The sequence below is a fragment of the Perissodus microlepis genome, chromosome 14 (assembly GCF_051167445.1).
Source record: "Perissodus microlepis isolate ML-2025 ecotype Zambia chromosome 14, ASM5116744v1, whole genome shotgun sequence".
NCBI lineage: Eukaryota > Metazoa > Chordata > Actinopteri > Cichliformes > Cichlidae > Perissodus > Perissodus microlepis.
In genome coordinates, this window is record NC_140474.1 from 30,568,022 (window position 1) to 30,585,459 (window position 17,438).

The 17,438-nt window shown below is 41.7% G+C and overlaps 1 protein-coding gene across 1 annotated transcript; it reads right to left on the bottom strand.

Annotated features, from left to right (window-relative positions):
- Positions 1-5,711: 5,711 nt before the first annotated feature.
- Positions 5,712-17,438, bottom strand: meis3 (myeloid ecotropic viral integration site 3). The gene is made up of 13 exons (XM_084951249.1): positions 16,991-17,438; positions 16,536-16,638; positions 13,107-13,246; positions 12,665-12,839; positions 12,517-12,567; positions 12,371-12,421; positions 11,961-12,110; positions 11,692-11,800; positions 10,522-10,667; positions 9,822-9,898; positions 8,261-8,319; positions 8,078-8,164; positions 5,712-7,083 (listed from the first exon to the last, which is right to left on the bottom strand). Exons 2-13 carry the CDS (start codon positions 16,545-16,547, stop codon positions 6,884-6,886), a joined length of 1,257 nt encoding a protein of 418 aa, XP_084807375.1. The 5' UTR covers positions 16,548-16,638; positions 16,991-17,438; the 3' UTR covers positions 5,712-6,883.

Genomic DNA, 17,438 nt, shown 5'->3' on the forward strand with positions numbered 1-17,438 from the left:
GTCAATTGGTTAAGACTTTAAGAAGTGGCTATTAATAAACTAAAAATTAAGGCTGAAGCATCTCACTTAAAGTAGACTTAGTGGAAAAATAGCACAGTTAAAAATTAAAATAAAAGGAGTCATAAATAGGCCTCGGCTCCTAGGGGTTTCCCATGATTTCTTCTTCGCTCATCTTCTTTTGCTTTCTATGTTTATACACCACTCTGTATTTAATCATTAGTTATTATTAAACTCTGGCTTTTTCTCCCATAGCTTACCTTTCATCCTGTCTTCCTCTGCTCTCTTCTTGTTCCCCTTACCACGAACTGGTTGCGGCTGATGGCTGCACCTCCCTGAGCCTGAGTCTCCCGCAGGTTTGTTCCTGTTAAAAGGAAGTTTTTCTTTCCCACTGTTGCCAAGTGCTTGCTTATAGGGGGTCATGTGATGGTTGTGGTTTCTTTCAGTTATTGTAGGAACTTTACAATATAAAGTGCTTTGAATTGATGCTGTATAAATAAAACTAAAATAAAGCTAAAGCAAAAAAAAAAAAAAAAAAGGTGTAAAGGACAGTTGAATTCTTGTAAGAACTGAAGTAGAATTTAAATTCATTATTGTAATTTAATCTACAGTCTGTAGTTATTGTTCTTGTACATTTTCCTATGATTCATGATACATTTATGCTATTACATTGCTATTTTTGTTGTTATAATATAATTAACAGCTTGTAAATTCAAATGTTACCACAATACTTAATAAATGCACATACATTGAGTGTGTACACATGTGAATAGTTATGCAGAGGGCCTCTCATGTAAATGTACACACACAGCTCCATGTACATGCACATATGGAACCGTCTCATCGCTGCATTCTAAATGACCGAACCAATCAAATTTGCCTAATGAGACATCTGGCATTCTGCCTGCATGTGGATGGCAAGCCCAGAAACAGCTGGGCCTTTACACACACACACCACACACACACACACACACACACACACACACACACACACACACACACACACACACACACACACACTTTTTCTTTACACATACTATCAATATGTGATAGTTGGTGGACAGAGCAAGAAATGCTGCGATACACACTGAATCACATTTGTAGTGATTCTCTATATCACACACACATGCATACATACACGTACACACGGGCAATATTTTAAGAAGTGCTGAAGATAGAGTTGTGGTCCAAACCATACATGGCCAGTACGTGTCATTCTCCCACACATAGTCCTTTCACATATGTGATATATTATGCATACATGAGTGTGTGTAACTCACTCACCACTGCCATAAATTAGATATATGGCAGTGGCAGAGGTGGTGGTGGTGGTGGTGGTGTGTGTGTGTGTGTGTGTGTGTGTGTGTGTGTGTGTGTGTGTGTGTGAAATGAAGAGCGTAAGGCAGGGATGTGGGAGGGGGCACAGATGGCTGTGGCCTGAGGCGTTTGAGATACTGCAGCTAAACACGGAAACTGCAACACGCACACACACACACACGCACACACACACACACACACACACACACACGCACACACGCACACACGCACACACACACACACGCACACACACACACACGCACACACACACACGCACATGCTCACATATAAAGAAACAAGGATGGGAAAACAAAGTTTGATTTATTAATGTTCCCTCAAATATCTGCATTATATATTACTTAACACAACTACATAGTAACTCAGTTACTCAGTTAAATATTGTAGTTTTTCTTCACTATATTAACACGATAGTAGTACAGTAAGTTGATTTAATGTGATACATTACATAGACAGGGAGTGCAGACAGTAAATAAAAATCATTCACCGTCTTACCCCAGCTGGTCGCAGCAGATGGCCGCCCCTCCCTGAGTCTGGTTCTGCTGGAGGTTCCTTCCTGTCAAAAGGGGAGTTTTTCCTTCCCACTGTTGCCAAAGTGCTTGCTCATAGGGGGTCATATGATTGTTGGGATTTGCTCCGTCTACCTTGCAGTATAAAGGTGACTGTTGCTGCGATTTGGTGCTGTATAAATAAAATTGAATTGAATTATTAATAAAGATATACTTCTTTCCCCCTCCTTTGCTTTTCATAACTCCCACAGTGCACCTTGTAATGTCTCACTTTGAGCAAAGCGATCCCGTTGAACAGCAGAGCATCTTTACTGCCGCGCTCTTCCTTGTCCTCACATGTCTCTTGTCCCTCTATGATGCGCGTGAGGGTCCTTTGTCTTTACTGCAGCCTCTGACTGACCATCACCGTACAACAGCTTTCCTCTGTCACAGCTCATTCACACGCCCACAATAAAACTTTCTCCTCTTTCTCTTTTTAACCCTCGTGGAGATTTTACATTCCCTCCTTGTCATTCAGTCCCCCCCGCTGCATTCCTCCATTCCTTTCTCTTTCTCTACCCCTCTCTCTCTGTCTCTCCCTCCCCCTCCCCATCTCTCCTACTTGTCTGAACTCTGACAGGTGTGTAATTGAATGATTAATGACCACCACAGTAACCCTCCTCCTCCTCTCTCTCTCTTTCTCTCTCTCCTGCTCAACCACATAGACTTTATATTAAAATGGAACTGTGCAATGTTTATGCACACACACACACACACACACACACATTTATGCACACAGGTGTGCACATTTCCACACGTGTTCATTTTGCTTCAATAACCTGAATGGTCAAATTCAAGAAGATGAGTCCTGAAATGATGGAGATGTAAGGAGTGTAGTGATATGTATATGAAGGGCCAACACTGCACCAGTGCTGCAATAAAAATCGGAATAGCTTGATCTTATGTGAATTTAATAAATAAATAATAAATGTTTCCCACAAAGTGAGCTTTAATGCATTAAGAAAATAAAAGTAAAAATCTGATTTGTGACGCTGTATGGCTCAAATCTACTGTAATGCCAAACTACACACCTCTACGGGCTACAGCAGATTTTCTGTCAATAAGTCCCGTGCACTGACAGGTGTGATTATTTCTGGTTATTATTATTAATATTATTTTCTGATGCTGAGGGGGAAAATTCATGATAATGTGTGTGGTTTTTTTTGTACAGATTATAAAAACAGCGTGCCATTTGAAAACCAATCAGCTGTTTCAAAGGTCAGAGGAGTGAATATTGATATTACAGACTTTCTTGTTTAAACATACATGTTTATACACTTAGGTTATATGGATTGAGAATGTAAAGGCCTCAGGCTTAAACTTCAGTGGTAAGGAAACATTTCTTTGCATTTCTTCATCTTTTCCCATGTTGATGCTGGAGGTTCTCAAATATTTAAAACCACGCCCTTCACTCCGTGATATGCTAAATGTCAGATACGGCACCATCAAGATGTTATTTTTCATAGACAAACCATATTCATTCATTCATTCCCCTGGTTATCCACATCCCCTGGAGAGACTCTGTGCTTCACCAGGGAGAGACATTTATATAAAATTATATAAAATGTCTCATTGAAAAACTTCCTGTTATCCCCTTTTGACTTTTGTGCCCTCCTTCTTTTGGTCTGACTAAACAGTGACAGTGTGATGGACAGTGTGTTTGCTGTAGGCTTTAGTATCTACTTTGGTGCACAGCTCAGTTTCAAAACCAGTATAAAAAATAATGGTACGTTTTCACAGATCATACTGAAACAAAAGTTGCTGAACTATTTGCATGACAGTGTTGTGAAAAAAAGGGATTACCAGGCAAACAGGGCTGCATGGGGGGGTGGGGGGGGGGGGGATTAGAGAGTAAAAGTGAGGGGCCCGTCCTGACCAGCATGGCTGAGAAGCGAGTGCGTGAAGGGACAAAGAGAAACGAAAAGTGGAGGAGTGCTGAGGTCAGGACCTGCGTGCTAAGGGAGAACGACCATTTCCTGTTGACCCCTGTCTGAACTCTGGCCTCTGACCTCCCCTGCAAGTCCCCATCCTCCTGCAGGCCAAATGGGGGTAGGGCGAGGATGGGGTATTACGTGTTTGTTGTGTCCTTTGGGTGCTGTGAGTGGATGTTAGGCAGCAAACGGTGTAATTATGTGTGGATGTTTGGGGCCTAAAGCAGAAGAGAGGTGAAGGTTATGAATAGGATTGGTGACTACCAGGCTTTAAGGGGGGAAATTGAGGCGAAAGGCTGCTCAAGTTTTAAGTGTTTGTGCTTGTTGGAGATATTTCTAAATATATGGCATAAACAGACAGGAAAGAAGAATGTGAGCTCTTGTCTGCGCTATAAAACATTTAAGAATTCGGACTCCTTTTTCCTCCCTGTGATAATCCAGCCTGCGTGACAGATCACTGCAGCTGCAGCCTGAGGCCTCCGTCGGATAAACAGATAGTCAGAGGACACCGACGTGACTTATGAGTGGAAAATAGAGAAAGATCGCACCATTTTTCAAAAAATGGTTCTTAGAAAAGCGAGCGGCTGCGATGTTTGTTATGAATGTTTGAATGTCTCAGGAGTTCCACATTTTCTAAGTGGAACGGATTGTTGTAAATCTCACGAGCTGTTTTTATTTCTCGGTGCTGTTTTGCATTAGCTTTGCTGTCCCATTGCCATATGTGTATATATCTACCAATAAGAGAAAAGGTTTATAGTTGAGGAGAATAGATGCATTTAAGGAACTCCAAACTTTTAAATGACTGTTTCTGCAAAATGAGCCATGTGTTTACTCATAAGTGGCTGTGTTTTCATCAAAAAGCCTGCACTCTGAATGTATGGCTTTTTATAGCATACGATAGAAATGCAATGCAAAGCTGAGTTCATAATTTGACATTCGTCTGGGTTATCCTTTATGTACATCAGACGTATTATCACTCAGCTTTTGCACAAGCTTGTGTATGTGCCAAATAAAACCAGATGCACACATTTCTCCGTTTTTTTATTCACATCACCTCAGTAGATGTGAAATGGAGCATTCATAAAGCATTAGAAGTTTGAGCTTCCAGCTTCAATTTAAGGAGTTTAACAACACTATTTTATTTACAGTTGAAGAATTTCATTTTAAGGTCATTTGATTAAACCACTGTCTCATTTAAATCTAAGAAACACAAGCAGTTTACAACACTTTCACGGTAGGTTTGAGTGCCAGATCATTTTTAAGGGGGTGACCAGGTTGAGAACACTCACAGACAATGGGGTGAAAATCAGCTGATATCAGTATCATGTCATATCATCGATACCTTTCAATGTGTCCAGCTGGTAGCTCTTTAGCGTGCTTTCTGCTTCATTTATGGTACTGTGGTTGTATCCATTTGCTTAAGTATTTGCTTACAGAGAGGGATTTTCAACCAATGTAATGCAATGCTTTGCAATCCACTCCCCGATACCTGCTTCTCCTTTCATGCTGCATGACTTAATCAGTGTTAGGCCTGTTGTTATTGCTCAGCGATGTGTTGCTCTCCCCTCCTCAAGAGTGGAGAGATCCCAGAACAGATCCATGCCAGAATATGAATCACTGCAGATGGAAATAACCGTCTTCTTTTGACTACGGTGGCTTGACTGAACTGATGTCTTCTAATTTTTCTGGGAAACACATTGCTTCACGACAAATATGAATTTTCTGATCAGGATTCTTACAATTTGCTTATGCAGACATTACGACCATGTAGAAGTACACGATAAGCCACGGTGTAAGCCTAAATTGATTTTTTTTTAAATAAAGGAACACTTGCAAAAGTTAATTTTAACCTGCTAATAAATGTCATGTGATAATATTACTGGCTTAAGACAAAAAACCCTCAAGTTTTATAAAAAAGATTTTAATACTTTAACTGTATTCCCATCAACATCTTCATCATCATAATCATTCAGAAATACTTCAGCAGTCCAAGCAGAGTGGAGAGTGAGCCGAATGTTTAAAGAGTCCTTTGGCTGCAGCTCCCCTCACACACTGCTGTGACAGACAACACTGTAATAGAAATGCTTACAGAGGACTTTGTGTGTGCGTGCGTGTGTGTGCTGCAATGGCTTTCAATGTAGTGTTTACTGCAATGTGTGTGTATGTGCGTGTGTATAGGAAAGATCCTAAGGTAACGGACGCCTGCAGGCGTCTTAAGGAGGTCAGTGGTACGATAGCGAGGCAGACTGGAAGTCATTCATAGTGTTTAGCTTCATGCTGAGGAAGAGCACTAATATTTCAATAAACTCACGTGAAGCTGCAGCCGCCTGGAGTGGCGTGCATAAATATAAAAATAGAATAAGAAAAAACTAACAAAAAAACTAACAACACAAAAAACAAAAGAACAAAGCTTTAAATAAAGTTTGTGTGTGAAGGGGAGTGTGTGTGTGTGTGTGTCTCAGTCTCTGACAGTCAAATATGTGTAGGAAGACAGGGAGGAGTGAAGAAGGCGTGCTCACAGGACCCGAGCCCCGTGCTGTGGCAAAAAGTCCGGGATGAGTATTCATCGGTGTGTCTGATCCAATCCCTGGGTCTTCCTGTGGTTCAGCAGGCATGATGGGAAGTGTAGTTTAAAGCATATGTCTCACCCACAGGACACAGTGGAGTCATTTAAAGAAGAGGAAGCACTTCTACTCTGAAAGAGGTATGGCTTAAACCTGTGGGTCCAGACTAACGCATGTGTGTAAGGGTCACATCCACTTGTGTGAGTGTGTGTGTTTGTGTGCATGTGTGTTAGGGTGGAACAGCTACATTGAGGTCAGTGTCTTTCAGTGGGGAATGTAAACTTTTGGAGAAATGTGTCTTTTTTTCTTTAAATAGTGTACCTTCATTACACATAATCAGCCACACGCACACACACACTCACGCACACACACGCATACATATCCCTCCAAACATATACACACATTCAAACGGCAATTACCCCTCTCTCTCTCTCTCCCTCTCTCTCTCTCTCTCTCTCTCTCTCACACACACACACACACCACATAAACACCCCAGCTCCCCCCACAACTAATGTGCGTGTATGTCCAGTCCTTGGGTGAGCAGCGGCTCTGCGGGGTGTGCATGAGGCGGCGGGTGGAGCAGCATGGCCGCGTGAGGGTGCGGGCCAGGATAAGAATGGAGGGACGGTCCTGGGTGGGGAGGATAGCCTGGTTGGGACAGGAGAGCGCCGGGGTAGTCACCCTGCAGGGAGGACATTCCCTGGAGACCTGGTGCGAGAAGAAAGTGGAATATTTATGAGGTTCCTCCAAGATGCAGAAGTACAGAAGACCCTTCCCTTCTGTCTTAAATCAGTCTTTTCACATTAATAATGGATTATAGGTTTGCACTGGAAACTATGTGAACCTGACGCAGGTATTCAGTGCAGGTTCGCCTGTTTAGTTCCTCTTAAGCACCTGAATCCTTTGAAATTTGTAACAGCTTTTAATTAAAGCTACAAATAATTATTATAATTCATTGCAATATTCTATAAATCAGGAAACATCCCTGTCAGACTTGAAACAAACTTATGCAGGTTTTAAACACTGCCCTGCTGTACAGCATGTATTTCAGTCCCTTGAACACTGCTGTTGACTTTTAAGAGGTTTTTTAACAACTTTATTTTAGGACACGGGGTTTGGTATTTCAGAGTGGTGTTTAGTGCTGGGCAAAGCTTTTTGTTAATATTAAAATCACAAACTTTAAAACTTTTACTTCAACTAGAAATTAAAAAGAAACAGCCTTTAACATGACACAAAAGAACTGGTGGGTCGTTAATTACTGTAGCCATGCAGGTAGTTATATTTTATTTAATATTTATAAATATTTTACCTAATCCATGTTATTTATTTTCATTTATTTTAGTTTCATAATCAGCGTTGCTGGTAATTTTCTATAGATTCATACTTCATACTAACTTCTACAGCAAACTGAAAAGACCAAAACTAACATTTCTTAATAATTTCAACTTCCCTCCATAATTTAGTTCCAAAACCAAAGGCTCCTATTGAAGATATAATATATCATAATATAATAACATAATGATTTCCAGATTCAGCTTGGCGCTGCAGTTGTTGGGGGGTGTTTTCAGAGATGGATAACTCCACATTTGGTGTGCTAATGAGTATTTTCAGCAGCACAAACGGTGTGTGTCTGTCAAAATAAACTATAGTGTTTGTGCTCCTAGTGACGAATGCAGTTCAGCTGTATTTAATTCTGCCGTACCTGCTGTTCGAAGCCCGAGGTGGGCCTGGCCGTCAAGCCCGTAGCCCCCGAGAGCCGCGCCCTCCGGGCTGTAGGGACCACCCTGACCTGTGAGACAACACACGCCTTCTTACACAAATACACAACAGACACACACTCATATGCACACATTTAGGTTTGCTGAATGACTGACTAAACACCGACCTGAGCGATTTGACTGATCAATCATTGGCTGGACTATTCTCCTCCTGGCATTGATGAACCTGTATGAAGCATTCACATAGATAGATAGTAAGAGAGAGAGAGAGAGAGAGAGAGAGACACCCGTTAATGGAGAAAAAGGCTGACCGGGAGACTATTAACCTTTTCCGTTTTACAACCACTTAACCCTTTCAGAGGACAGAGTAAATCAGCGTTAGGGCAAAGGACGTATCGATCAGCCCTGTGATAATTGATTGATCTGCATTGATTGGATTTGTGTGTGTGTGTGTGTGTGTGTGTGTGTGTGTGTGTGTGTGTGTGTGTGTGTGAGTGTGAGTGTGCCTGCGGCAGTGGAGGTTAAAATATGTACGCTATGAAAGAACAGAATCTATTCTCTTTAACACATGTTTCATGTTTGCATGTGTCTAAAAGTTGGAGGAACAAAGCATGGAGAGAACTATTCATCAGCAATTAGGAAACGTGTTCATATGTGTGTGTGTGTGTGTGTGTGTGTGTGTGTGTGTGTGTGTGTGTGTGTGTGTGTGTGTGCTCAGAGAGTGTATAGGAAAGGTGTGAGCACTAAATAATTTGATTATTTAATTATTGGTTTACTATTCCGAACACAGAGCTTGTGAATTACATGGCACTGCAGCTTGGGAAAAATGCTTCCTGTTACACGGCACACTCCAGTAAAGTACATTAAATGTCTATTTTCAAATCAATTTTTTTCGTGTGCACTTTTTAACTGGATTAAAAAAAATATTTTGGGCTTTGTAGAATAAAAACTTGCAAAAAAAGTTCACAAAGCAAAGTAGCAGCAACATAATTTCAACACAACATTAAAAAACAGGGCATGCTGGCAGGGAGGATCTTAAATCTCCATCAATAGAGCACCAGAGAAACAAGTCCTAAAACCCAGAAGTGATATAGCAGTTCTGCACTTCTGGTTCCCTCGTTTGGATTCAGGTCTCTTTGGTTAGAAAGATGAAATAAGGTCTAGCTTTAAGCTTTAGAAATCAGGATGCATGCTCAATCATCCACACATTTGCATAATGACAAAAAATAGCACTACTGACTAACAATGGGCCAATTAACGTCATTACGCTGAACCCAGGTGATGATGGTTTTGTTTATACCATAATGCCTGCATTTTAGTTTTTCCAATTGCACTTATGCTGCAAAGATCAGAAAAGAGATGTGCATTCATTGAGATTAATTTGCTGACATGCCATGAGCTTTTATTTTACACGATAATTAAAGAACAAGAATCTGCTTTGTGCGGAGAAAACAAAGGTGATGCTAACTTCTGGTTTAACCTACAGAAAAAGGAAAAAAAAACCTTTCCCTGCCACACTTTAAAGAAACAATGAACGTCAGAGGGGCGGAGCCTAAAGGAGAGTAACTATTGGACAAAGTTTAAACCCTGGAACGCAGTTCTGTTCATATAGCACCAAATCACAAAACTAGTCACATGCACAATAAAAATAAATCTTGGCATAAGAAACATAAAATGTAAAGGTTATGCTTCACATCTAAAAATGTAACTGATGTTGAGCACACTTACCAGTTGTTGACCTGTAAGATGGTCAGTCCTGTATCCTGTGACAGCTGCTTCTTCTGTTCCTCAGATGGGTACGGATGCTGCAGGAGGACACACGAGGCCCAGGTTAGAGAAATCAAACATTCCAGACTCTGCGCTGTGATCTTTTCAGCTTTTGTTGAGAATCATCTCGAGGCCTGAATCTAGAATAAAGCGACGTCTGTGAGCTCTCAGCTCGAACATCGATGACCTTCCGTCTGAGCGAACATCTGCACTCCCATTTTCACCCTCATCAGCCCCTCTCGCTTTCCATCTCAGTATCTCTCTCTAACTCACACACACGTTTTAATAATTGAAGTGAAGCAACATTTGACCTGCCTCATTTAGTAGCTAATTACCAATCCAAGCAGCTCACCAACAATTACTCACTCCATTTCTGTCGCTTCCACAATTATTCAGCAGCAAGCATATTCACATAATGACTTAATCCCAGATTTTTCATTTAATTTAATTGACCTCCATTATACAGTGGCTTCACCCCTCTTTCTATTCCTGTCATAGACGTTTTGTTCCATGCTAAATCCTCTCTTTCACTAATTACAGCGCGCAGACTTCCTTTGTTTGGTTACCAGTGTGGAAGGATGACTTAACTACCGTTTAAATTCAGTATTTTCAAGAGTAATAATTCACTTTAATGTGGAAGGTAGATGAAAAGCCAACCCACCGACAGGTGCTGGAAGAGCCAAGCTCTCATGATATTTGTGGCCACTTTAGGGAAGATCCCCCTCTTCTTGTTGTTCCTCCTGTCTCTGTCCGTCTCATCCTCCTCACCTGTGCTGGGAGAGGCCACGCCTCCATCGAGACCATCGCCTGCAGGGAGACCATGGAATCATCATCATCCTAAATGACTGCCAGCATCTATCAGGTCCCAACTCACGCGAGCCCACTAAGCAAATGTGTTTGACCCGAGACAGGCAAACTGCGTCAGCTTTAAAACCACACTCTGCTTTCACAAATCAAACTCACCATAACTATTATTTTACAGTTTAGTGTAACTGCTGTGCATGTCATTCATTTTACGGTTGAAAGATGGTTAATTTTCTACAGTTATTGCACTGAAACTATTTTTTCTATCGAGCTTGAAATATTTAATATTGTGAATGACAGAGAAAGGCAGTAATTTGTCTTTAAGAAGCTGAAAGCGAAGAATGTTTCTCATTTTTGTTTAAAAACGCCTGAAGTGATTCATTGATTATCAATGCAGCTACCAGTAGTTATGATAATACTGGCTTGTTTTAACACACAGTTATTTATATTCTTACTATACACAGTGAATGTGTAACCTGCTTTCCCTGTGTCTGCTTCCTCACTGCAGTGTTTTCTGGTGCACACAGTAGCTCTGTTCATCATTAACTATTGATGTCATGTAAATAATACACATATGATCATGTCTCACGCACAAATTGTCCTCTGCTCTGCGCAGACTGATTCTTTTACTTTCCACTCTATCTGCCTGTCTTTTCTGTACTCTGACTCTTTAACCCTGTGGACACCTGCCAGGTAACACCCTTATTTCTCTTCTCTAAACTGAGTGGTTTCTGTCATGTTTCAGGCATGCTTCCAGCACAAAAGGACTGGCTGTGCATCAGACGTTAGTGAGAATGACCTCTCCCTATACAGTTTATTAGGACTACCCTCAGAAAAACCTGAAGCCTGCTCTTATGGCCATCAAACTAAGTCTTTATAGATATATATTGAGAAACACATCATTGAGGGTACAGAGATTGGGGAAAGAGTTAAATTTAATTTCCTGATGCTTTTAGATATATCATAGCTGCGACTTCTTTTGGCTATTATAATTGTGCAGCTAAGATCTGTGCTAGTGTATGTGTACCTGCATCACTACAGGTGTCTGCTGTGCTGTGTGAAGGTAGGCCACAGGTGCCTGGCGTTCCCAGAGGAGTAGTGGCACATTCATCTGGCTCTCGTAACCACGATGCATTCTGCAGGCACAGGGAAAGATGGAGGACAGAGGTGAGATGAGGAATTCCCAGTACAGGAGGAATAAAAGGGAATTGAGAAACACTAGGGGCACTACTCTGGATTCTCAGTGGACACAGATGGATGTGTGATAAGCATGCCGATCAACATCCAACGTCTCACCTGCTCCGACAGACTGGTACAGGACCCGGTGAAATCCTCCATGTCAGACTTGGACCCACCCTCTCGCTCATCCAGCACAAGGTCTGTGGGCATTTTGCCCTTCAGACAGGTGATGTAGCGATGGCAGAAATTATCACACAGGTCGTGCACCTTGGGAAAAAGATTGTTTTGGGGTTTTGTTTTTTTTACAGATTTTTACTTAATAATTAATACTAATAATACCTAATAATGAGCTTTAAGCTTTAAGCCTACCAACAGATTAAAGGACAGGTGCACATATTTCAAATTTAAAGAAATTATAACTATAACAATAAGCCTTTTACAGACTTATTGCCTTTCTTGTTTAGTTTAATAAAAAAGAAATATGATGCTAAACAAAGATAACATCAACAACATCCAGTCTCACCAACCTTCTCTAACTCCAGTAAATGAAAGCGAAGAACCTGTATGGCCTGGATCATCTGAGGAGGAAAGATGCACTTTAGTTATGAAAACATATCCCACAATGCAATATGTGAAATCTGAGTTAAGTGTGAAATTAGTTAGTGCATCATACCAAATTGTCCAGCTCGGGATTGGAAGAAAAAATGGGTTTCTCTGACCGAATCTGCAACACAAAGTCGACCCAGTATTAAAAAAATCTGAAAGCAAACAACATCAGCTGAGACCTGGTTCTCTGATTGGGCCTCACAGTCACTGCTCACCTGCTTTGCGAAGGCGGCGATGTCATCGTTGAAGGATTCGGAGGAGCAGACGTCGCTGTGATTGGTCATGCCAGGGAGGTGGGAGGTTGCTGACAGGGAGGTGGAGTCTCGAGGGGAGCAGGTGGCCAGCTCACACTTCTCAAACACTAAGGCCAGCAGTGGAAACAGTGGGTGACTGTACACACACACACACACACACACACACACACACACACACACACAGTTAACAAACTATACATAAACACAGTCACAGTTGACATTCATGTGTTAAGAGAAACTTTAAACCGCAGTATTTATGTTGCACACAGCTATAAACACTCCATGTGTATTTTCATATTCAGCACAAACATATACTTTATGTTAATCTGATAAGAGTGTGCATGTACTTAAAATTTTTCTACCCACTGGAAGGCTACTAAATCATTTTTTGACACATGCTTACCCGTAGATCTGGTCCTTGTGGTGTTTGAGGGAGTCGGGGATGGTGGGTCCGTACTGCGGGGGAGGAAGCCCCCGGACTTCGTCCCCGTACCCCCCCACCGACATGCCCTCTGACCCTGAGTAGTGCACCAGCTCTTCATACTGAAACACAATTAGATGAAAAGACAGAAAACATGAGACACGTTGGACATCTGTGGCTGTCTGACATCAAATCACACTGGGATTTTATTATGTGGTCGGGCTGTTAGTGGAACGGTCTAATATACAGTTACAGTTACTAGACCTGATGTGGGTTTATATCTGCATGCTTCTGTTTGTGCTGTCATTTATATAAATGGAAAATGACCGCATATTGATATTGTAAGTTTGAGTATGTGTGTTAGTGCTATTACAACTAGTAATCCTAGCTAATCTGAAACTAACTGTCGAACCAGTGTCACTGCAGTTTGATGTAATTTATTTACACACATTCATGAGAAAAATGGCCTGGATCATCTGAGGAGGAAAGATGCACTTTAATTATGAAAAATTGCTTTTTTTTCCACTTTAGCAGAAAGATGAGATACTTAAGGAAATTCTAGCAATGCCAGGATCCTAAAACACTCATGAAAGCCAAACAGAAGCAGCAGCAGCAGAGCTGCAAAGCAGTTATCCTCACTACTTGAAAAGTTTACTTTCTGTGAGCTTAGAAGAAGAGGAGGAGATAACAAAAGAAGGCGATGTCATCTTTGAAGAAAGACAGCAAGCCTGTAGCTGCTAATACAGTATCCTGGTTGCATTACTCAGACAAGACAGTAGCTGTGCAGACATCTCTCATGATTTGCTGTGTGACAGCCTCACTGAGGCCCACTTGCAGAGGGAATCATACACAGACATATGTTGCAGACGCAATGACTCACACATGCACAGAGACAATCGTGCACTCAGCAGCCCTCAAAATACGTGTCATGAATACACATGTCTGACTCCCTGGTTCCCCCATCTCTCTCTGTCTCTGTGTGAGTTTTATTGAGTTATTGAAACTCAGTCTCTAAGGTGATGTTGCTCAGGTCAGAAGATCTGCTTCTGGGACTCCTGTTACACTCCCAAAGGGCCACTGGGATCAGACTGCATGGGACAAGTGACCCCAGCATGGACACCTTTAACTTCAGTGTTATTTTAACCCAGTCATTAATGTTATGATGCGCTTAGGCTGGTTTTTACTGCGCAGACTGTTTCCAAATAAAGGTTTCTGATTAACCACATTATTTTTATATTTATTTTACTCAGAAGTGTCCACTTCCAGATCATCAGTGATGTTTATTTGTAGAGTGCAAAGGCAGATAACCTGCAAGTGGTGAGACAGTGAAACCTGGTATAAAAGCAATTATTCTCCCTCAATGTTAACCTCTGGGAATTACATAAAATAATGAAACAGAAATTAAATCATTCCTCTTTACACGCATGCACATGCCTTCCATGAAAACCCCTCTTTAGGACCCCTTTGGAGGTCTCCGGACCCCACTTTGGGAACCACTGTCCTAAACGCCTTATCAAATTGTTGCATTTCAGCCTCCCATATGGTCACCGGGATCACAGAAAGCACCTGCTCTGAGGCCCTGTCCCCGGACACCTTCTAGTTTTTATGGAGGCTGGCTATTAACACAATCACCGCTATCGGATTGCGCGTCTCTCTTTACGCACGGCCCCTATCGAGTTTCCGTGCGTCAAGGCGGATCAAAGCGAACAAGTCGAGATGACAAATTCCGCGAATGTTCCCTTTTTTTCAAAAAAGTCACGGAGCCGGTAAACAGGATTCAGATGGCAGAACAACATTTTCATTATATTAAAAAAAAAGTTATAGCTGGCCTAACAGGAGACTTTGAGCTGTCTGACTATGGTCATATGCGCCACAGTAACGCAAAGTTTTCTAAAAGAGGAAACCTGGAGCAGATGCTGTGTTTCATAAATGTCAGACAGTATGTGAAAGTAAAGCTGAGCAAAAGAAGCTAATGTTCTATCAGCGGAGAATAATTTAACTGTAAATATCAATTCTTTCAAACTGAAATTTAAAAACTGTGTTTTAAAACAAGAAACACGCAATTTAAACTATGGGCTTAAAAGTACAAGCCTGTTTTCATTTTACTGGAAAATAACCAAGTGTGGATATTTTTGATAATTTTGTGCTAAACTTCAGATTTTCCACGCTCTTCTAAAATCAATAAACCTTAAAAATCGCAAAGCGCAAGCAGCGGGCGATACCCTCCACAAGGAAAGAACATAGATTTAGCATATATTTCTATAATACACTGTTTAAAAATTCTATTAAATATTAAATTTGCCTAAGATATGGAAATGATTATCTACAGCTTTCCAAAACGAAATCTACATATTTCTTCTGAGGGTAAACTACCCGTACCTGTTGCAGGTTATAGACTGGAGCGCCACAATATAGGCGTGTTTTTCGCAGAGACACGTTAAAGCACCGATTTCCATTTGAATTGATTGTTTAATTTTAATTTTTAACTTTTCTCTTTTAATCTGCGTTACTACTGTACGAACCCGAATAAAAACATTTAACGTTAAATGGAGCAGTGAAAATCTTCTGTCTCTCAATATACAAATGAACCATACAGCAAGTATCCATTCTGCGATCTGAAAATCTTTCAGTTTCTTTATATGGGCTCTGTGTGCAAGCAGTTCCCGGTACACGTGGTTGTCCATGTTTGGTCCCTGCTGCTCTCGCTGTCTGCGCTGTTTTCACACGGCAGTGATTTTCTGTATACACACTGAATATCTACACTTGCTTTCCTCCATTCAGAGGTCTCTGTCCGCCTGCTGCCCGTCAGCCTATTTCTCCTCCACCACCACCACCACCAAGCCTCTGAATCACTGTAGCAAAAAAAACTGACCTACTTACCGAGTTGCAGAGCTGCATCTCTTCTCCTCTGCCTCTTAATGACCTCCACTCTAAACCTATCTGACATTAGGCTATACGCAATAAAAAATGACATTCTTTTATGGTCCCCACACTGCAAGTTATGCATTGTATAAACTAAACTAAACCGAATTTTAACTCGTGAAATAGATTATGGTTGATTAAAAGTGGTGGGCCAAAAAGTTCTTTGAATCAATATCAAATTGATTATAAGTAAGCATTTAGCTGCTATATGCAGAATATTTTATGATGAGTTTTTATAGCATGAAATGATATTAATGTTCTGTCCTTTCCCCTACTAAACATCCACTGCTCTCCTTTCACTGGGCCTTGATTTTTTCTTTTTTTATATGTGCCCTGCAAGAAAAGAGGATTTCCTACCATGTGCTCCCTTTGTGACTGTTTTCTAATTACTTCTCTGTAGTGATAAAACGATGTTAGCCGAGACAGGCTCTTGTCTGCCTCACTCATTAAAAAAAAGGAAAAAAAAAGAAAAAAAATGAGCAGCCCTACCCTCTTCTCCATGCGACCCGACAGCCAGTCCTACACCGGGGATGATGATGCGCTGCTCGGCTAGCGCAGCGTGCTTTGCTCCCTTCCTCTGCCTTCCGGGGTCCTGGAAATAAAAGTGCATTTGTTTTTATATTTATTGTGAATTAAGTTGTAATTGTAAGAACAGCCAATTGGATTCAACAACAGCGTGAGGTATTGGATATAAACACTTAGGACCTGCTCCTTGTGTGTGTGTGTGTGTGTGTGTGTTTACTCCGAGTCCATCGTGCTTTATATAACAACATAACGACGGGACTGGAGGTTTTATGGCCGGGTGATATTCTATGGAGGACCTAATGCTTTATAGTAAGATAATAGCTAATAAACGCTATAATAATCCCAGCAGCCCATTAAACGCTATTGCCGGATGAGGAGGAGTAATGCGAGGCTCAAATAAATGGTGTAAAATGTCCCACCGAGACGTAAACGCTCGCCGTATCCTGTCCTGCTCGGGCCGTGTCCGGTGTAGTCCACAATCCCCCGGTGTGAAAGGGAGCGGCGGCTTCCTGCAGCGCCTCGCCTCCGCCTGGTGCGCGTCTCGCTCCGGATCGCAGAGCGTCGGGATGCTCGGTGCTGTGGAAGACGGACTCACAGACAGCGTCCCTCCTTTCCCCCCAGTTTTTTTCTTCTTCTTCTTTCTTTCCTGGCTCCTCGCGTTTGGCTGTCCGCTCAGCATACGGCGACAAGCTGGAAAATGTCACGGCTGGGAATGAGCAATGGTGTTTTCAGCCTCCAGAGGAGAGAAGGAGGAGGAGGAGGAGGTGCAGAGAAGGAGGAGGTGGAGTGGTGGTGATGGTGATGGTGGCGGTGTGCGGGGAGGTTTCGGAGGGTCAAAACACGACGGGGTCTCTTGCCCCCCCCACC